Consider the following 22,521-nt stretch of genomic DNA (forward strand, 5'->3'; position numbering starts at 1 on the left):
GGTAAAGCCTTGCTGTGGATGCTGGTAAGTGGTTCTCTCTTCAACCTCTCTGTGTTGATTTTTACTTTGGGTTCTATCTATCATGCTTTGATTTAATTGTAACCTCTGCAGGATTCTCTCCTCCATTTGGTTGGTCTTCCAATCTTCGTCCTTCCACCTTTCTGTTAAGATTGTTTCCCTCGTATTCTAGATTGTCTGTTTCCATATTTCACCCAGGGTTCTCTTTTCTTCTTTAAATATCACATTGTTTCTTTCCTTCCATATATTCCACAGCATAAACCCTACTGACAGCAGCCACGCGCGGTTTAGGACCTGGTTCTAGTAAGGTTTTTTTGGCCAGAATTCCAAAGTACTTTTTATATTATGGTAGTTTCTATGAAAATGTTTGAACAGTTTTTGGTGGCTACTCCACAGGCTGATACTGACAGTGCAACTGGTTGTTAGGTTTTCCATCATCTCCTCCTGTTCGTTGCAAAGCGCACATCGTGATGGTCCTTGCCTGCCTTTTTTCCGGATCTGATCCTAGGTTAGTGCTCGTCCATGGTATAAAATCCATAAGAAAAATGTTATTTTGGGCCAAGTTTTAATTTTCCATAAGTTTTTCCATTTGTTTGCTTACGTCTGTCGATGATGGCCTGCTTTTAAGTAATATACCTCTACTATAGAAAACGTACCTTTGATTCTGGTTTCCCCATCTGAGTATATCCTGCCCAGTTTTCACTGCAATTTTCCTAGATGCCATTTCTTTGTTATAATCTTCCCATCTTTCCGACTCTAGGGTTGATTCCTAGTCCTCTTTTTGCTTCCAATTTCGCCAATATTCCCCTATGCTTGGTTTCCAGAAGTTGTTGACCACTTCCCTCCCTATTAGGGAGGTGAAATCTTGTATTTCCTGGAGGCCTTCTTTATGAAGAAGCTTCTCACGCTGCTACCAAGACTCCTCCCAGAACTTGGTTGTTTCTCCCTCTCTTACCTCCCAGAAGCTGAATTCCTTATTAACTCTTTGTTATTTCTTGCCAGATTCCAGATTGCGGATCCTTTTTCCTCTATCTGGCTTCTCATCTTGTGTTCTGGTTTCTCAGCAACCTCATATTTCTTTTCCCAAAATTTTTTCCATAGATCCGGTTTGCCCTGTGTCAACCTCCACCACAATTTCGCGCCCATCACTTGGTTTAGTATATAGGGGTCCCTCAAACCAAGGCCTACCTCTTTTGCTGGTTTGCTAAGCCAATCCCAAGAGAGTAATGCCCATTTTCTTGTTGTACTTGTTCCTTGCCATAAAAATTTCTTAAACATTGCTACCAGTTTTTGACAAATAGATTTAGGGACAGCTTGGCTAGACATCTGGTATATTGGGATGGCTTGCAGTACTGCTCTGAGAAGGATGATTCAGCTAGGGGTATTTAGAGCCCGAAATGTCCAGTTTTCTATCTTTTTCCTTATTTTGCCTATGAGAGGTTCCCAATTCGCTATTTTGTACTGATACTCATTAAGCATTATACCTAGATACTTTGTTGGGAAGTTACCTACCCTGAATCCCATTGTCCTAGCTAGAAATCTATGGGATGCTATCTGGGTGTTAAAGAAAAATATCTCTGATTTCTCATTGTTAATCTCTGTCCCCGATGCTTTTGTGAACTCGGATAGAATTTTTGAGATCTGCTGGCCTTCCTTAAGAGTGGCTTGACCATAGATCATTATGTTGTCTACAAATTGCTAGTGTGTTACAGGTGTTTCATTACCCCAGATTCTCAATCCCCTTATCTTCTCAGTAGTCAGACGCACTTTCACCAGTCTGCCTAGTCCTTCCGCTGCTAGTATGAATAGAAACGGAGAGAGGGGATCTCCCTGTCTAAGCCCTCTCATGGGATTAAAAGCTTCTGAAGGGGTGCCATTCAGCATAACTAACATCACCGGGGTGCTCACCATTGACAGAATCCATTTCAGCCATCTCCCGTCAAAGACATGAGATTTTAGTACACCTCCTAGATAGTCCCAACTAAGGCATTCATATGCCTTTGCCAGGTCCAATTTTATTAACATGCCTTTGCTTCTAGAGTTTTTCAGTGAATGTATGACCTCTTGAGCCATGACTATACCATCAGTTATCTGTCTTCCTTTTACAAAACCAGTTTTCTCCTGAGAAATTAGGTCCAACAAAATTGGTTTCAATCTGTTTACCATTATCGTAGCCAAAATTTTATATATTACGTTACAATGAGATATTGGTCTGAATCCCTGGGGTTCCTATGATTTCTTTGTTTTCGCAATCAGAGCCAGGAATGTGGCGTTTAGAGCTAGGTGCATGTGCTTTGTACATCTTGATTCCTCCACTCGTTCCACTAGGTCTTGGCTCATGAAACTCCAGGAGGCTTGGTAAAATTCTATGGTAAAACCATCAGGCCCAGGGGCCTTGTTCTTCGCCATTTTTTTTACTACTTCCTCCACTTCTTCTTTCGTGATCACTCTGAGTAGAGCCAGATTTTGGTCTCTGGTTACTTTTGGCAGAATATGTTGACACACATTAGTAATTTCCTCCTCTCGGCTTATGTTAGGTTCTGTTAGGATCCCTTTGAAGTGATCTACCAGTAGCTTCTCCATTTCTTCCTGTTGAAGAACCCTATTCCCTTGACTATCCTTGAGTGAGAAGACTCTGTTATGGTGTCTGTGGTTCAACATTGCTTTGTGAAAGAATTTTGAGTTTTTCTCCCCTTCTTTCAACCATTGGACTCGAGATTTTTGTTTCCACAGTATTTCTTCTTGTTTTCTTCTTTCCTCTATTTGATTAATGACCCTTCCTTCCTCCTCTATCAGCTCCTCACTTCTTCCTCCCTCTATAATTTGTTGTTGGATTCCTTCCATCCTTTTTTGTAGTTTTTCTTTCTCTATTTGGATATTCCCAAATTCCTCTCTGTTCCATTTCTTTATTTTCCCTTTGAGGTCTTTGAGTCTAATTTGGAATGTATGCATTTTGTTCCTTCCTGCCATTCCTGATTGACTCTCCTGCCACCATGTTTTCACTTTTTCTATGAATTCAGGATCTCGTAGCCAAAAAGCCTCAAACCGGAATGGTCGTTTTTTATTTTGAGTGTTCATAGCTATTTCCAATTTAATAGGCCAGTGGTCTGACCCTATTGACAGAAGGATGGATGCTTCATAGAAGATGTCCTTTCTGATTATTTGTTCAGAGACTAGGAAATGATCTAGTCTTGACGCTATTTGTTTATTCCTGCCTCTTCTATTATTCCAGGTGAATTTACCATTTATGGTTGGGATGTCCACCAATCTTAGTTCCATTTGTACATCTCTAAATCTTTCCATCTTCGGGTCTTCCCTTTGTACTCCTCCTTTTCTCTCTTCTTTGGTTGTTGTCATATTGAAGTCCCCGACAATGATCCACATCTTTTCCTGGTGCCAGTTCCCAAGCTTTTGCATGTGATTGAGGAATAAGCCTCGATCACCTGGGGTGTGGGGCCCATAAACTGCTGAAACTAAAAACCATTCACTTTTCCCTATGAGTCTAAACTTCCCTGTAAGTATTCTGGGCATTCCTATCCACCAGTCTATTATGACTTCAGCTGGGTTCCAGATGACAGCTATCCCTCCTGCGCTTCCCTTTGCATCTATGGTTACTTGTTCATATCTAGGTTTTATTTTATTTAGAATTTCCTCCATTTTCTGTCCTGAAATTTTAGTTTCCTGAAGCAACATGATTTGTGATTTTTCTTTTCTCAACCTTTCCACTAGATGCCTCTATTTTGTCAAAATCACTGGGGGGTTTGGTGGAGGTTTTGGAACACCACTGAGAGTAGAACAACTCTCCCTGTATTCACTAACATTTCCCCCATTAATTGTATAAATTCTTTAATATTTTTCCTTCCTCTTTTTCTTCCCTCCTTTTACTTGTCCTTGGTGGTCTGGTCAACTGTCCTTCTGGTTTTCTTGATATTCTTGAGGTGCTTATTTACCTTTTTCCTGTTTGGCTTGATATTGCTGAAATGTTTCCGCATAGAGTCTTTTCTTATCCTCAAGGATGAATCTCTCATCCAGGTTTTTCCATTCATTTAATAGCTTTTTCAGTACTTCTTCTTCTATACTTAGGTCTTCCCCCCCTATTTGTCTCCATTTCCGTTTCCATATTTTCGGCCCATTCTTCTTGTTCTTTGCCTTTATCTGGAAGCTCGCTCGGGGCTTTCCACTTAGTGTGGGTCCTTTCACTATTGGAGCTTGTGTCTTTCTCTTTGTCTTCCTGGTATTCCATTGTTTGATCCTCATCTTCCCCTTATTCATGTAGGATTTCGAAGCTATTTGATTTTCCTGGGTTTATTTTCTATTCCTTTTTCCTTCATTGGAGTTTTCTTTTGTTGATCTTCTTCTACTCTTCACCTCCTAGAATCCTTCTTGATTTGTTTGTTTTTTCTTCTGTTGCTTACTTTTCTTCTCATATTCCTCCATTGTTATGGGACACTCTTTTACTAGGTGTCCATATTCATGGCATCTACGACATCTAAATGGTATATGTTCATAGTCTAGGGTTTGCTGCCATATTTCTTCATGATATTCTAGCTCCACTTTATCTGGGATCGGGTTAGCGATGTTCATGTAGACACAAATCCTAGCATACGAAGTATACCTTCCTTTTTTGTGGTTTCCGATATTTTCACAAAAATCCCTATCGATTTCCCTATCCCTTTCAATATTTTCATGTCCCAGAAGTCCATTGGTAAACCAAATAATCTAACCCATACCGGTGCTACTAAATTTTTTTCCTTATCAGGGTTATAGCTTTCTTCCCAATATCTCATAAATAGTCCAGCATCGTAATAAAAATAAGTGCCATTTTCAAACACTCTTTCTTTGTCATGTAGGTTAGAGAAGATTACCGTAAAGAAGCCTTTCGCTCCCAGCTTCAGCTCGATATGTCCTTGGGGCTGCCATTTTTGCTGAATCCATTTGATAAGTTCTTTTTCTAATGGCCAGAATCTGACAAACTTGCAGATCAGGGCATGGTCTTTCATGTAGCTTCTATACCTTTCCAGCTTATTTGGCGGTATTATGTACCTTGGTTTCTCCTCTGCACATGGCAGACATTTTCCCCTTCTGCTCGCCTGCCAGGTCGCACCTAGGACTGGGCCTGCGTTCTGCCCCTCTATTGCCTGCTGACTATTTTGTCTTTCTCTTGCTGCCATGTCTCGGTAGGAGGGGATCTCACCCCTCCTAACCTCTTCCATCATGCCTGTTTCTCTCGATTTCCTTATGTTCCTCTTACTGTTGCGCTCTGTTATTTCCTACACCGTTACCTATCTTGGTTTCTCCCCGCCGTTTTACCTCGAGGTCACCATTACGTTTTAGATGCAAAGCTCATCCTACACTCCCTCTCAAAAAATCAATAGTATTACCTTAAAACCATAAAAGATTATGATTTTGAAAGTAGTTTACCTTATGTTTGCTACCCTTTTGGAATTTTATCTCCCACCATACAAGAGTTGTTCCTTCTAGCTAAAGAGACACTACCTAGATCTTCACCTCATCCTCTTTGATCCGCTGTAAGCAACAATAAAATTTGATTTGCCTAATCCAATTGTTCAACTTTTCTGCATTAGCTTCTCCATTAAACATGGGAAAATAAAATTTTACATAAAGTTTTAATAATGTATTTTTGACAAAATTTTTCTTATGAGAATTTGAATGATGAGAATGAGAGGAAGAAGAATAAGAACTTGAACTTGAACTTGAAGATGGAGATGGAGGCTCATGAGGGTCTCCTCCAATTCCATTGTTCACTGAAGCATTATCCTCTTCTTTCGTTTTCTTCATTTCCTTATTTATCAATCTCTTCTCATAATCTACAGATAATTTTTCTACCATGTCTGGCATCCAATAGAAAGCTTTGTGGAAATCCTTATCATTCTCTATGAAAACATCATCATTCTCCAATTTCTTTCTTTGAGTTTCACATCCAATCTCGGGGTTGAAAGTATTATGTTTTCCTTCTCCCTCTTTGAGCTTTTACTCGGTAGGCATTCACACTAACAATTCACGTCAAATAAAACCGTTCTAATACCAACATGATCTAGAACCTTTATTTTGATGACTTTAAAATGAATTACATAAAGAGAATGAAATAGCCATAAGTTCAACACACATGAAGAAGAAACACATGAAGAACTGACAATATGGACAAATGCACCAAAATGTGATAATGGAGTTCACCCAAAACGTGTGAGCTACATCTTTGGGCTCCGCTCAACTACATAGTTGCTTCATTAGCTTCTTTTCAATAGGGATTTTATTTATCGATACAAGGAATGAACTCTCACTCATGTGGAAATGTCTCTCCTACAAAGAGAAATTATCCTTCAATAATACAAAAGGAATGAATTCTCACAAACAAGTGGCATAAATTATTCTCCCTTTTTCTCAAATCAAAGGGGCTAGGATCTCACATAAATTTGCACAATTTTTCTCCCTTTAAAGGGATTGAAATATCTCACATCAAGTGGCATAAAATATTCTCCCTTTCTCCAAGTCAAAGGGGTTAGAATCTCACAACAAGTGGCACAATTTTTCTCACTTCAAAGGGGCTGAAATATCTCATATAAAGTGACATAAATCCTCTTTGAATCCACTACTTAGACTCAAGCATATCTACAATTACATGTTCTCCCTTTTACAAATATCAAAATGGGAAAATAAAAAATAAATGAGACTTACATTGCTTTATATGCCAAAATGATCCATCAAATGCTCAAAATGCATCAAACATAGCACTATCAAGTCCATCTTGTCATTCTACAACTTTTGACTATAAACATGACCAACTTCTAAAAAGTGCATCTCTGTGTTGAATTAATGACACATGTGGGCTATTTCCATGAGCCATCAAATCTATTGCTCGGATCCAAATTTTATCTACACCAATGGACTCATCACAAAAGATCATGAAAAATGACTATAAACTTCATATGAAACGACCGCCATCACTGCAAGACCCCTTTGGGCTCGACTGCATTGAAATTCATGCCACACTTCCAGTAGAATACATTTGGGAATATTCCCCACCTTGTAAATCATGTTCATATTAGGCCACCTCCTTCTCGATCGCTTGCACAGCTCCTCTCGCTACCACCTAGTCGACTCCTATTCAACACTCGTACGTGACCCTGGCTAGGTCGTCCTCCTTGTACACAAGTCTCCCCCTCTCTTTGTTGAATGAGAAAACAATGATTTTATAAAATATTGTGGGCAAACATTACAATAATTTCGTTGGCATAAAAGCAATCATAAATTAAAAATGGTGCATCGTTTTAACCATATGTTATACCAATGGTGTGTGTGTGTTTGGGCATATTGGTTTATTATTATTATAAGCCTTTGTTTGTTTTATAAAAGTGGTCATGTCAATGGTATCATCCACTAACCATAATATATATCATATATAATACTCCATTAACCATATGTTGTGGCCCAATCACATAACTTCACGCTCTCCCATAAACTTTCGCCCATGTGATATAGTTGGGGAGGATGTTTGGTTTTTAAATAGTTTTGGTGGACTCTAAGTTTTGCAGGGATGCCAAATTTGGCAAGCTCTGGCCCCCTCCTTTTCGTGATATCTATTAACACACTTTAAAATTAAATTTGTTTCTAGCTTTATACAACTGCATGTGGTGGCTTGTCAGTTACGACATTAAATTGTTGAGTTGTTGTTCAGGGGTCAAATCTTGTGGTCTCTAGCCATTAACATTAATGAATTTTAGCCGACTGCATGGTGCCATGAGACACCCTTTGACTGGTCCATGTGGTGTGTAATATTCCTAATTAGCCATGGCTAATTGGAATATTCGATTTTGTTCAATTTTTGCCTTCTATAGTTATTTGTAAATAAAAAAGTGAGGAAGGGGGACATAACTCACTTTTAGAATAAAAAGTCACTTCCTAGTAGCACAACATTGTGACTTAAAGGGGAGCCAAGGGGGCCAAAGGGGGACGCAGAAATGGAGCCCACGTAGACACATGGAGGGACTGCGCCGGAGTGGAGAAACACGTGGCAAGAAAGGAATCATGCAGGAGGAGGTGAGCCTTGGGATTGAGAGAGGCAAAGGCTATAAAGGAGAGAGAAGCCCCCTCATTTGGATCGTTCTGTGATGAGCATTTGTGATAGTCATTTCGACTTAGAGCACACTGGCTGTTTAGCTAGTCTGCAGCACTGTTTAGTGCATTGAGTGTCTCCGTTCAGAGATCTCACCCTTAGCCACGGGGGACTTCGAGTTCCTGCTCGGGCAAGGTATTTCCATTAGCATTTTAGCAGTAGTTTCATCAGCATTTCAGCAGCAGTTTCATCAGCTTTTTGGAGGACTGTGCAACACTGAGAGGGGGATGCAGTTCTTTTTGGCAGGAGTCTGGGTTGAGGGTTTGCAGTAGGATTTGTGCTGAGAGATAGAGCAGGGGATTAGCCCTTGCATATTGGAGAGTTTTGGCAGAGGTTTCAGGAAGATTTCTGGAGGATTTCATTCAGTGGCAGTGCAGAGCATTGAGGGACTATGCAGAACCCCAAGGGGGTGATTTTCGAGGGTCGGCCATTTCAGAAAAGCTTTCTTGGTTTTTATGGGTTTCTTGAGTAGAGCCTGATTCTAGAGTTTCAACATTTTCTAAGGAGGGGAGCAACCCCAAATCATCATTTGATTTCTAGCAGCAACAACAACGTGGCAGTTCTCCAGCAGCTTGGATGCAGTTTAGAGAGGGGCCATTCCTTTGCTATTCTGAGTGTATTTCTTCACTTGCCTTGTGTAAGTCAAGGTGCCATCTTTCTGATCACCTCTTGTACTCATTCTATTACTTGGTATAATAAAATCACTTAGCATTTGTATCTACATTTCTTGAGTATCTGCTTATGGTTATATTGTTATATGTTGCACCATTGTCATTTTTATCTCTGTGAGCTTCTCAGTTATTATACCACTTGTGTGTTTTCTCTTATACTCTTAGACAGAGTCTGGAAAGGGCCAAGTAGCCTCCAGATCTCGTCCTTTTTTCAGAGGCGACATATCTAATAAATGCCCTCCCATTCCATCTCTGGTTGAAGTTTGCTTGTGTTTGAGGAATATTCCTGATAAGGGATATTACAGTGGTATCAGAGCATAGATCTGGCTCAGCCTGTGGAGCTAGCAATCTATGACACTGGGGGAAAAACCCTATATCTGTTACAGAGGTCGGAGATATAAAGACACTGGGCGTAGGTTGGAGAACACTTACAGAGAGGGAGACTGTGTTCCGGTGGTAGACACAAAATAGGAGGAGCTTGTGGTGGACGTAGAACAGAGGGAGCCTGTGGTGGATATAGAGCAGGAGGCTCCGATGGCAAATGATGATGGGAAGAGATTTGTGGATATGCTCCTCAAATCAGTGCAGGATCTGTCGAGGCAGATTGAGGTGATGGGGCAGAGATTCACGATTAGTAGAGGCTAGACAGTGTGAGAGCCCACGGCTTTTCCAGTTTGGTGAGGGATTGGGTGCATCCCACCATTTTCCAGATCAGCGTGATACTACACAGCAGGTGGCCTCACATGCCCCTACACGCTCTACCATGCCCACTTTCTTAGGAGCAGACACGGGGGCCGTAGCCCAGCAGGAGGCAGAGCCCGAACATATGGGCGATTATTTTGCAGAGTACCAAGCCTATGGGCAGGAGTTCAGGGAAGCCCTCTCATTCAGAGATTTTTTTCAGCTCTAGTGGGATAGCAGACCCCGCGACCATCACAGAGGGTACTGGCATTACCATGATGTGGACACCCATCGTGCAGCGAGTAGATTCCACTTGCCTACGTTTGATGGTTCATCAAACAATTCGGCAAAGTCTTGGGTGGAGAAGCTGGACATTTATTTCCAACTTAACCAGATGTCAGAGACAGAGGCCATGAAGGTGGAAACATTGCATTTGTATAGTGAGGCCCAGGATTGGTGGTTTCATGGGATGGTTACACTCAAGCACTCTACAGTGACGACATACGCTAAGTTTACTAGGAGATTGATGGAGCGATTTGATTGGAGGGATCTAGAGCAGCATTTTGTTGAGCTGACGAGGCTCAAGCAGACAAGGAGCCCAAAGACCTACATTGCAGATTTCTTGAGGGTCTCCGTGATGGTGCTAGACCTATCCACAACACGAAGGGTCTATAGGTATGTTGAGGGGTTAGCAGAGCCACTTCGGGGTCTAGTCCGATCCACTAGACCAGCCACACTCTGGGACACTATCAGTAGGACCCGGGACTTACAAGATGTCTTACCCAGGACCCAGACACCTTACCCCAAGAGACAGACTTTCCAGTCTAAGGGGAAGGATGTGAGGATTACACCTCCCAAGGGGAATCCAGGACGAGTACAGATTGACGATGGTGTCAGGAGGGAGCTGAAGAAGAAGCGGTTGTGCTTCACATGTCAGGAGTCGTGGACACCAAGGCATAGATGTGCTGCTGGCAAGGCACATTTTATTGAGGTCTTCTCCGAGAGCAGTGGAGAAGAGGATGACGAGGATGATGTGGAGGCAGGAGATAGCCATGTCGTACAGGGACCTTTGCCACCTCCACCGCCAGCAGTAGGTGGTGCATCTTTTTCACCCATCGGAGGGGCCCTTGCAGCCTTGCGAGGAGTTCCCAAGTATCTGACGCTACGCATACGAGGGACAGTATGTGGCCAGCGAGTATCAGTTTTGGTTGATAGTGGGGCAACCCAAAACTTCATCGATGCACATATGGTTGAGCGAAGAGGTATATAGACAAAGAGCTTCGATGGGTTTTCAATCTTGATCCAGGAGATCAGACCATGACGTGTGCTTGTTATGTTCCAGAGCTTTCAGTGATGATGGGCACCTACACATTGACTGACCACTTTTTCATGGTCGATATTCTGGACACCAACATGATATTGGGTGTTCAGTGGCTTATCACTCTAGGGAAGGCCACAAGATTGGAAGACCCTAGAGATGGAGTGGGATGATGAAAAGACAAGGAGGCATGAGAAGATACAGGGACAGCACACATACCCGCCTCAGACTGTTTCAGCTCATCGGATGGAAGAATTATTCCAAAAGGGAGACATAGAGTGGGTAGTGGAGCTGCGTGCATCAGAGGTAGGGACTACAGGGTAGACGATACATCCAGAGATACAGTCCATCCTTGATCGGTATGCCATAGTGTTTGGGGAGATTCCACCGGGACAGCCACCGAATCGGGGGTTTGAGCACACCATCGAGCTTGAGCAGGGCATACAGGCAGTGATCACCAACCCCTATAGGCACCCCAAGGCCTATCAGGATGAGAATGAGTAGGCTATCCAGGAGTTGCTGGCTCTTGGGCACATTCGACTCAGCACGAGTCCTTTTGCTTCTTCTATGGTGTTGGTGAAGAAGAAGTATGGTACATTGAGGATGTGCATTGACTACAGGGCCCTGAACAAGAAGACCTTGAAGAACAGGTACCCCATACCCATGATCGATGATTTGATGGACGAGCTGAGAGGAGCATGTTTCTTCTCAAAGATTGATTTGAGATCTGGGTACCATCAGATTCGCATGAGGGAGCAGGACATTCCCAAGACCGCCTTCAGGTGTCACTATGGGCACTTTGAGTTCTTAGTGATGCCTTTTGGGCTAACCAATGCCCCTGCTACGTTTCAGTCCTGCATGAATCACATCTTCCGTAGTCACTTGAGGAAGTTTGTGTTTGTATTATTTGATGATATTCTCATTTACAGCAGGACTTGGGAGGAGCATCTCCAGCACATTGAGATAGTATTGCGTATCTTATAGGAGCAACAGTTCTATGCCAAACTCTCCAAGTGTGAGTTTGGGTTGACGAAGATGTTGTATCTGGGACACATCATAGGGGTGGACAGAGTGAGAGTCCACAAGAAGAAGATGAGGGCCATCAGAGAATGACCGGAGCCAAGAAATGTGACGAAACTTCGAGGATTCATTGGCATTTGTACTTACTACCAGAAGTTCATCAAGGGTTTCTCACAACTTGTTGCACCCCTGATAGATTTGACGAGGAAGGTGGCATTCAGTTGGTCGGATACAGCGCAGCGAGCCTTTGACAGGTTCAAGGAGGTTATGAGTAGCTACCCAGTGCTTGCGTTGCCAGATTTTACGCAGCCATTTGTTTTGGAGTGTGATGCATCGGGAGAGGGGATCAACACAATATTGATGCAGGGAGGTCACCCTATAGCCTTTGAAAGCCGAAAGCTCCTTCCGCACGAGAGGTTGTATTCTATATACAACAAGGAGATGTTGGCCATCATGCATGCATTAGCTAAGTACCGGCAGTATTTGGTGGGTAACAGATTCAGGGTGAGGACTGATCACAACCGCCTCAAGTTCTTTTTGGAGTAGTAGCAGCTACAGGAGAGGCTGTAGAAGTGGATAAGTAAGATCCAAGCATATGACTTTGACATTGAGTATGTCAAGGGTAAGAACAACGTGGTAGCAAATTCCCTTTCACGTAGACCAGCCACATTGTCTCTTATGAGCTTGGATACAGACTGGAGGGCTTGACTCTTAGTAGAGTACTCCAAGGACAGGTTTGCATGTGAGGTTCTGGATGGGTAGGTGGCAGATGACAGGTATAGGGTGGTCGATGAGATCATCTATTATAGGGACTGAATCTTCTTGACTGAGGGGTCTCAGTTCAATAAGAATATACTCCAGGCATCACATGATTCACCATTGGCAGGACATCAAGGGTTTACCAAAACCTACAGGGCCATTAGAGAGAGGTTCTCATGGAAGGGCCTCAAGGAGGATGTACTCCAGCACATCTGAGAGTGCGATGTTTGCTAGAGGAACAAGGGAGAGATGAGCCATCCTATGGGTTTATTGCAGCCTCTTCCCATTTTAGAGGGGAAATGGAAGAGCATTTCGATGGACTTCATCACAGGGTTACCCATGGTACAGGGCAAGGATTGTATCTTTGTCGTCGTTGATCGACTAATGAAGTACACACATTTTTTTTCCATATCCACACACTATACAATAGCACAGGTGGCCGAGCTGTTCTTCAGAGAGATCTTCAGGCTACATGGTCTTCCTAAGACCATCGTCAGTGATAGGGATAGCCGTTTCATGGGCGGGTTTTGGCAGGAGCTTTTCCAGTTGGTGGGGACGGAGTTGACACTGAGTACCAGTTATCACCCACAGACGGATGGGCAAATAGAGATAGTTAACAAGTGGCTGGAGGGCTACTTGCGTAACTATGTCAGTGGGTAGAAGCGAGCATGGTTGAAGTGGCTGCATCTAGGGGAACACTGCTACAATACTTCACATCACATGACCATTGGTATGTCACCATTCTATGCCTTATATGGGTATCATCCTTTATCTTTTGCTGACATGATGTTTGGTGATAGCAAGGCTCCTAGAGCCAAGATTTGGATCTAAGAAGTCATGATATCCTTCGAGCTCTCAAGGATAACATGGCTACAGCGCAGAACCAGCAGAAGATGTATGCCGGCAGGGGTCGAGTGGAGAGACAGTTTGAGGTAGGGGACATGGTCTACCTACGATTACAGCCATACTGACAGTCATTACTGAAGCATAAGGGGGCTGAGAAGTTCAAGCCCCACTTTTATGGGCCATACAGGGTGATACGCAGGATTGGACAAGTTGCATATGAGTTGAAGCTGCCCAAGGCAAAAAGATTCATAACGTTTTTCATGTATCATGCCTGAAAAAGGCATTGGGGCAGCAGGTGACAGTGAAAAATGAGCTACCACCCATGGATGATGAGGGGCATTTGGTATTGCAACTGGAGGCTATCATTGATACCAGGGAGAGGCAGCTGCAGAGCAGGACGATCTAGGAATTCTTGGTGAGGTGGAAGAATTTGCCGGATGAGGATGCCACTTGGGAGAGTGAGAAGATCTTGCAGCATCCATCACTTCAGTTGCTTGAGGACAAGCAACATTTTGCTGGGGGAGACTGTAATATTCCTAATTAGCCATGGCTAATTGGAATATTCAATTTTGTTCAATTTTTGCCTTCTATAGTTATTTGTAAATAAAAAAGTGAGGAAGGGGGACATAACTCACTTTTGGAATAAAAATTCACTTCCTAGTAGCACAACGTTGTGACTTAAAGGGGAGCCAAGGGGGCCAAAGGGGAATGCAAAAATGGAGCCCATGCAGACACATGGAGGGACTGCGCAGGAGGGGAGAAACACGTGGCAAGAAAGGAATCACGCAGGAGGAGGTGAGCCTTGGGATTGAGAGAGGCAAAGGTTATAAAGGAGAGAGAAGCCCCCTCATTTTGATCATTCTATGATGAGAATTTGTGATAGTCATTCCGACTTAGAGCACGTTGGCTGTTTAGCTAGTCTGCAGCACTGTTTAGTGCATTGAGTGTCTCCGTACGGAGATCTCACCCTTAGCCCCGGGGAACTTCGAGTGCCTGCTCAGGCAAGGTATTTCCATTAGCATTTTAGCAGAAGTTTCATTAGCATTTCAGCAGCAGTTTCATCAACATTTTGGAGGACTACGCAGCATTGAGAGGGGGACGCAGTTTTGCTGGCAGGAGTCTGGGTTGAGGGTTTGCAGTAGGATTTGTGCTGAGAGATAGAGCAGGGGATCAACCCTTGCATAATGGAGAGTTTTGGCAGAGGTTTTAGGCAGATTTTTGGAGGGTTTCATTCAGTGTCAACGCAGAGCATTGAGGGACTGCGTAGAACCCTAGGGGGGTGATTTTCGGGGGTCAGCCATTTCAGAAAAGCTTTCTGGGTTTTTATGGGTTTCTTGAGTAGAGTCCGTTTCTAGAGTTTCAACATTTTCTAAGGAGGGGAGCAGCCCCAAATCCTCATTTGATTTCTAGCAGCAGCAACAGCACGACAGTTCTCTAGCAGCTTGGACGCAGTTCAGAGAGGGGCCATTCCTTTGCTATTCTAAGTGTATTTCTTCACTTACCTTGTGCAAGTCAAGGTGTCATTTTTCTGATCACCTCTTGTACTCATTCTATTACTCAGTATAATAAAATGGCTTAGCATTTCTCTCTGCTTTTATTGAGTATCTGCTTATGGTTATATTGTTATATGTTACACCATTGTCATTTTTATCTCTCTGAGCTTCTCGGTTATTACACCACTTGTGTGTTTTCTCCTATACTCTTAGACAGAGTCTGGAAAGGGCCAGGTAGCCTTCGAATCTCGTCCTCTTTTCAGAGGCAACATATCTGGTAAATTCCCTCCCAGTCCATCTCTAGTTGGAGTTTGCTTATGTTTGAGAGATATTCCTAATAAGGGATATTACATGGTGGGACCCCATTAGTCCAAATCATGTTAAATCAATGCCTAGTCAACACTTGCTATGTGAGTGTGACATAACCTATACATCTGGTGCCACCTGTAATTCCACTCATCATACAACTTGTTGATGGGGTTGCCACGTGGAACTCTATGGTTGACTTTGACTTTGACTTTTTGTTGTTTGGTCAAAATCTTTAAATTTCCATAACTTTGTCATATGGACTCAATTTGAGGTGTCATTCACATTGTTGGAAAGCTCTTACCAAGATCTATGACTTTGTGATATTTTTGCTAAGATTTGAGGACTTTGAATTTTGAGCCTTTTTGGTTCCTCTTAGATCTCTAGTTCTACATTCCCCTGGGGTGATAGGTTTTTCCCCCTAGTACTAGATTCCCTGGGCCAATATTCTTACATTTTATTTGGCTACAACATTCCTTGGTATCATTTCCCTTAGTTACCATGTTCTTCAATTTCACTTCCTCTAGTTACAGTACTCTCCGACATCACTTTCCCTGCTACTGTGTTTCCCTTGGGTGGTAGGTTTTATTTCCCTCAGTACTACATTCCTCGGTATCATTTTTCCCAAGTACTATGTTCCTCGACATCACTTCCCTCAACACTGCATTTCCCCAAGGTAGTAGGTTTTATTTCCCTTGGTACTACATTCACTAGGATGGAAAGGCTTAAAACATTGATTATATTTAAAAAAAATGGGGATGACTAAATTGAGTGATGATTTAATCTCATTGTATGTCTAAGCCACTATCAGATTTAAGTCATTTCATGTGGAATGGTTAGAGAACATGGGGGTATGAGATTGACATGTCTTAGTTTTCTTAGCCACTTAAGTTGATATGATTTTTTTGAAGCGAGTAACTATAGGAATCCCAAGAACATAAAATTCTATGAGATTAAATTGACTATAAATTTTGGTTATTATGCGCCTTTAAACCCCATTGATCCCAAGATAAAATTAACACAAAAACATTATAACCCCACTAGCCCCCAACTAAATTTAACTCATAAGTATTATAACCCTACAAATTCATAAATATTTAAACACTTGATAATTAGAACTTGACTAATTGAGCCCTAACTCCTAATCCAATAATACTTAATAACTACATGACTACTCCCTAATACCTATCTCCTCTAAGCCTTAATCTATATTACCTTAAAACCCTATCTATGTCTCTTAATCCTTGATCCATAGAACCCCATATCTCTAATTAATCTTAAATCTAAACCCTTTTAAACCCTCAAACTATATCTTAAAAAAGAACACCTAATCACTATAACCCTACTGTTACCCACTATATTTGGAGTGGCTCTCAATTAATCTTAACCACAAACCTGTATAAACCCACACACTTGTAATTAATTGGAATCATTGTCTATTAATATTAATAGACTAATCACTATAAATCCACATATACCAATCAATCATATTCCTTTAAGTCGTTTTGAGTGGGCCTAATGTTTAAAACCATGTGTTTCCTATTAAGAAGTCAGTGGTTCAAAACCAGAAAAGTGTAGTGTATATATATTTTCATAGAACAAAAAGGTCTCATACACCAATTTAATGTCTTACCTCATCGTGACCTTAAAATTAAATAATAATAAATAATAAATTTGATATTCTTCTCAATTAAAATGACATTTAAATAGCCCCAAGGTTAGCTCAATTGGTCAAACCTTAAAATTAAATAATAATAAATAACAAATTTGATATTCTTTTCATATAAAATGACATTTAAATAGCAAGGTTAGCTCAGTTGGTCAAAATCAGTGCCTCGCCATCGAGAGGTCATATGGTTCATTCTCTCAGAAGCCCTTGGGTTTAGGCATGCTAGATTCCCCTCGGGTCCATCTAGCACAAAAAATTCTCTCACTGGCCGACAACTTCGAAATCAATTTAAGGATAAACAAAGTAATTTAACTACAGTATCTATATCACCAATTCGAAATCAATTTAAGGATAAACAAAGTAATTTAACTACAGTATCTATATCACCAATCTTCCAGACGAAGCGTTGCACCCGCAATAAGATCTTTCAATTTGATGAGTCGTTAAACACATTATATAGATTAGAGACGCATAAAATCGCAGCATCAATGGGTACTCGCGCATCTTCATCGTCATCGACTCCAATGATAACCGAAGAAGAGAAAACTCATAGCCGAGACGGTCACCAGCAGCAGGCCGAAACGTACAAGCCTGGCATAGAAATTAAGGGGTGGGTATTAACTCAAACTAACCTTGTGGCGTCCTGTACTAATGGTCTCGGTAAAACGAAGTTCCGTACCAATGCTCGGCTGGAGTGGGGTGGTAGGGTTTGTAAAATTTGCATAGAGTGTGAAACCAGGACGACCGGGAGTTGGGAAATGGTGATCATGGTTGGTACTCGAGTGGCTGTGCGAGCCAAACATTTGGTATGGAATTTTAGGGGGAATGAGAAGTTTTATGTGGATTACAGTCGTCATCGAGTTTTTTTCGAGGTTCTATGGGATGCGCATGACTGGCTTTACCACGATGGGCGGACTGCAACCTTTTTATTTAAGAATGTTAGAGATTCCTCGTCTCCTTCTCACGGATCCGGCCATTTCAGTCCCTCGTCTTCGTCTTCGGATATTCTTGTCCATGCGTGGAATCTATATGAAATTGATAATAAGTAGGACACAGGTCGTATTACTGTTGCATTTATGGGCAAAAATGTCTGTATTAGTTTAGCTAAGTTGTATTTCTGCGCAAAATTTTCTGTATTAGTTTGGCTAAATTGCATTTATAAGCATAATTGTTTTTCGTTAAATTCCTTTGTTTGGAAAATTTCGATGAGGACATACTTCAAGTTTAATTTTGGGATTTTTTATTTATAATATTTAAATTTAAATAAACGAGTAAAAATAGCATCTTACTTTCTCATGAGAGTCTAGACTCCTTGTGTAAAATGGACAATTTCTGGATATGTAAAACTAGGATATTCATGGGGCGGAGAGGCGTTAGAGAGCCGAATAGGATGGAAATGTTGTAATATAATATTATATAAAAATAAATGATTCATGATATTGATCCATGGTTTTAAAAATCCATAGTATGGAGGGAAATGTTGTAATGTAATATTACATTAAACAAATTTAGAAAAATATATGTGTACACTATGTTGTCAGGTAACCTTACATAAAAGAAAATTAAAATAACAAAATAAAAAATAACCCTATAAAAATTAAATAAAAAAATAAATGACTCATGGTATTAACCCATGGTTTTAAAAATCGATGGTACTGACTTGTGGAATTCTTTCTATTTAAGGGGGATTAAACTAGCCTATATTCATGTTAGTTTGATGTTATATTTAGATACATAATTAGTTGTTGAAAATGATGGCGTGGAATCCATGTAGCCTATAAAGGTAAAACTTTCTTGTATAGGTAAAAAAAAATTGTGGATATGTTGGCATTGGGGAAATATTAGGAAAAATGTAATTATTACATTTTATCTAATATTTTTGCCTGCCTCCATCCACTTTTACTAAGTTATATTGGATAAAATATAATACTATAATATTACATTTTACCGGATATTTCCCCCCATAGGGTCCACTTCTTATTGTATTTTTTCTTTATATTTGTAATTTAAAAGTAAAGAAACTCAACTATAAAATTAGTAGGTTTGAGGGGAAATATTGAGTAGAATATAATATGTAGGGTGGGGTGTAACCTCCAAAAAGAAGGCGTTGAATCCGTGTAGTCTATAAAGGTAAAAAAAATGATGGATATGTTGGCATTCGGTATTTGTCTATAGACATGGGAAAATATTAGGAAAAATGTACTTATTACATTTTATCTAATATTTTAGCCTACCTCCATCCACTTTTTACTATATTATATTAGATAAAATATAATACTATAATATTACAATTTACCCAATATTTCTCTTCAAAGGGTCCTTATTGTAATTTTTCAAAATTAGTAGGTTTCAGGGGAAATATTGAGTAGAATATAATATTTAGGACTAGGTGTAATAAAAAATATTAGGTAAATTTTAATATTATTACCTTTTAATTAGCATTTCCCCCCACCCTAGTCACTATTTATTAGGTGAGGGTGGTTATAAATATTGGGTAGCATATAACACTGTAATATTATATTTTATGTAATATTTCCCCTCACTCGATTCACTTTTTGAGCCCAATATAGGGCACATGTGTAGATGTAATGTAAGTAAACATCTTTAATGTTGACTCAATTGTAATCAATATATTTGTAATAATTAATATAGATGTTTTCCATCTATAAATTTAATTAATAAGTGGAAAAAAACTTAATATTTACAATATGACAAGACTTTTAGTTATGAATATTTACCATGGATATTATTAACTTTTAAGTAAGTTTTTTTACAATACCACGGGCCAAAACCCACAAGAGAAAGATATAGAGGGAGAGGAGGGAAAAAAATTATAATACCATGGGTTACTACCATGGTTTATCAATACTATGGGTCATCTAGACTTTTGATTATTATGTTATTGATCTAGGCTTTTAATTATTCTGTTACAATACCATGGGCCAATAGCATGACGTATCAATACCACATGCCCAAAAAACCTAACTTATTTCAAAATCAAAATATTTTACACATACTTTATTTTAATTTAATTTTATAACATTTTTTAATTAAATCTAAGAGAAAAAGCATTATATTTACTTTTGAGGTATATCTAAACCCTCCACCCTATTAACAATATTCCCAGAGAGAATAAATGGAGGTTTTAATAAATTAAAAAATGAAAATACTTTTATATATACATATATGAAATTTATATAATATAAATAATATTATAAAGAACCAGGATAGATGCATCTTAACCAAGGATCCAACTGAAGTGAGAAAGAAAAGTGATTAATAATGATGGAGGAAAGATAGTGCATGATTCTTTTAAGTTTTTTATTATTGTATTTTCTTTAACATTATTGATCCAAAATATCGGTTTAATATTTTACGACCAATCATCTTTAAGAAAGAGTGGGGGAGAGAGACATAGAGGTGGGAGAGACACTGAGAGAGAGCGAAAGGAAGAGAGAGAGGAGGGGGAGGAAGGGAGGGAGAGAGATGGATTTGGAGGGGGGAAAGAGAGGTTGTGAAGAATAAAGACATTAAGAGATAAGGTGGAGAGAGAGAGATGGAGTATGATGGGGGGAGAGAGGAGATGAGGGAAGAGAGAGAAAATGAGAGGATACTTTCTATGTCTCCCTGTCTCTCTTACTTTCCCTTCTTTCTCTATCTTTATCCTCTCCTTTTCAACGTATATATGCAGTCATCTCTCATTCCTTGAATCAAGATTGTCTTTAGGGTATCCTTGTCTAGGTCACTATGTTTAGACCTATGAAATTTATATTGGAGGTGTTTAGTATAATCCTCTAAACTCACTTCCTCCTTAAGATACATTCTAAAAGTTTCCTCCCTTTGGTTTCCTATCCTATAATTGTTTTGATATTTTCCCAAAAAGATTTTCTTCATATCATCTTAAGATAATATGGATTCACCACCAAGGTCCATAAACCACCTTAACATGACTCCCATAAAAATAATAGTGAAAACATTCAAATTTTGGATGTCTAAAGTGTACTCATACCTTTGACACAAAATTACACAAAATATTAAATTTGAAAGGGAAGGTGCTTAGATCTTCTGTTGTCATGCCATGGATGCTTGGAAGAGATGAAAGGGGAATATTATTCATTAGAGCTTGTCCATGAATGTTATTTTTGGGGAATTAGAAATTGGTAACTATATCATCCGTGTTTTCATTTTCCATTTGGTCTTGCCACAAAATCTGGAGGTTCTGCCAAATTGCCTTAGGCACTCACTGTCCATCAACTACATTTCCTAGCTACAAAGGGTATTCTAGTGGTTGATCAATATTCCTTACAACACTTTCCAATTCTGGGATGGAGTTATCAAGACGTTTCTAAGCCTCTAGCCTTTTGTGTTAATGTTTTGATGCCTATCAATTGTTGTATCCCATTGGCTTTCTTTCCAGTTTCAATATTCGTCATCTCTTGTTGATGCATATATTTTTGAATGGGTAGAGGATTTCGGTATTACTCCTCAGATAGATGAGTCATAAGATTTTATGCTACAAAAAATTTCTCCCAAGGAATATGATTCACAAGATTTCGTCCTCCAATCATTTTATCCTAAAACAGATGATCCACGAGACCTTGTTCTCTTTGAAATTTGTCTTAAGGAAATTGATTCTAATTCTTCCTTTGAAATCAACCCCTGCATGAATGTTACCTTACCTAAATATTGATTTTTTTCCTCCACATCCCCTTCTTAATGCAAGGTTATTATTTATGGGCGCACCACTTCTCTCTCCTTCTACATTCATGCATCCTACACATCTTGATTCTCTATCATGTTCTAATGAATCTACAAAAGAAACAATGTTTGTTGCATTCTTTTTCCTTTAGTAACCTCCTTGACAATGCCACCAAAATTTTGGGAATTTAGTTTTCTATTTAAAATAATTTGGTCACTCAAACATTAATTCTGAATTAGGATACATCTTTTATTTCATGGTTATCATGCAAAATAGATGCAGGAAGCAGTTCATGACATTAACTCTCTCCCAATATGACATCTCAATAAGAAAATACCCCTTTTACGAATAATAAATATCAAATACCTATTTTAAAATAAATCTCACATTTCTTGAATGGAAACACTCTTCACACTGTTCTAGAATTGAAATCACATTGTTGAAACCAAACATGCGGGAATAAAAATACTTTGCATAACCAAACCTTTCTCTTGCATTTATGAAGCAAATCCACTCAGAAATAAAATCACTCAGCCATCAGAATCATTATAAAATTTCTCACCAAATATATTTACTGAAATTGAATTAACAACAAGCAGCTAAAAATGACAATTGAAAGAAACAATCTATAGAAGCAACAACAATATAAACTATTAGGAATTTGTAATGGTTATGATTGAGTAACCATGGCCCATACTCAGATAAAAACACTTGCAAATTAGTGTAAGTGACAGAAACAACAATCATCTAATGTATGGAAACTTGGAAATGACAATATTACAACAACATTCCAAAAATTCAAAAATCAACAAGCTGAGTGAAATAACTATACTTACTACTATAACAAAAACAAATACTGCTAAAGAGGAGGGCCCTTCCTCCTTAGCAAGGAGCTAGAACAAATCAT

The 22,521-nt window shown here is 39.8% G+C and overlaps 1 protein-coding gene across 1 annotated transcript; it reads right to left on the reverse strand.

The window, feature by feature from the left end:
- Nucleotides 1–1,716: 1,716 nt before the first annotated feature.
- LOC149229437 (secreted RxLR effector protein 78-like) lies at nucleotides 1,717–2,184 on the reverse strand. Its single transcript, XM_089381038.1, has one exon. It carries the CDS (start codon nucleotides 2,182–2,184, stop codon nucleotides 1,717–1,719), a length of 468 nt encoding a protein of 155 aa, XP_089237164.1.
- Between the last annotated feature and the right edge of the window lie 20,337 nt (nucleotides 2,185–22,521).

This window comes from Pinus tabuliformis, chromosome J (assembly GCF_031772625.1).
Source record: "Pinus tabuliformis cultivar Carrire ecotype Pingquan chromosome J, CPIR1, whole genome shotgun sequence".
Lineage (NCBI taxonomy): Eukaryota > Viridiplantae > Streptophyta > Pinopsida > Pinales > Pinaceae > Pinus > Pinus tabuliformis.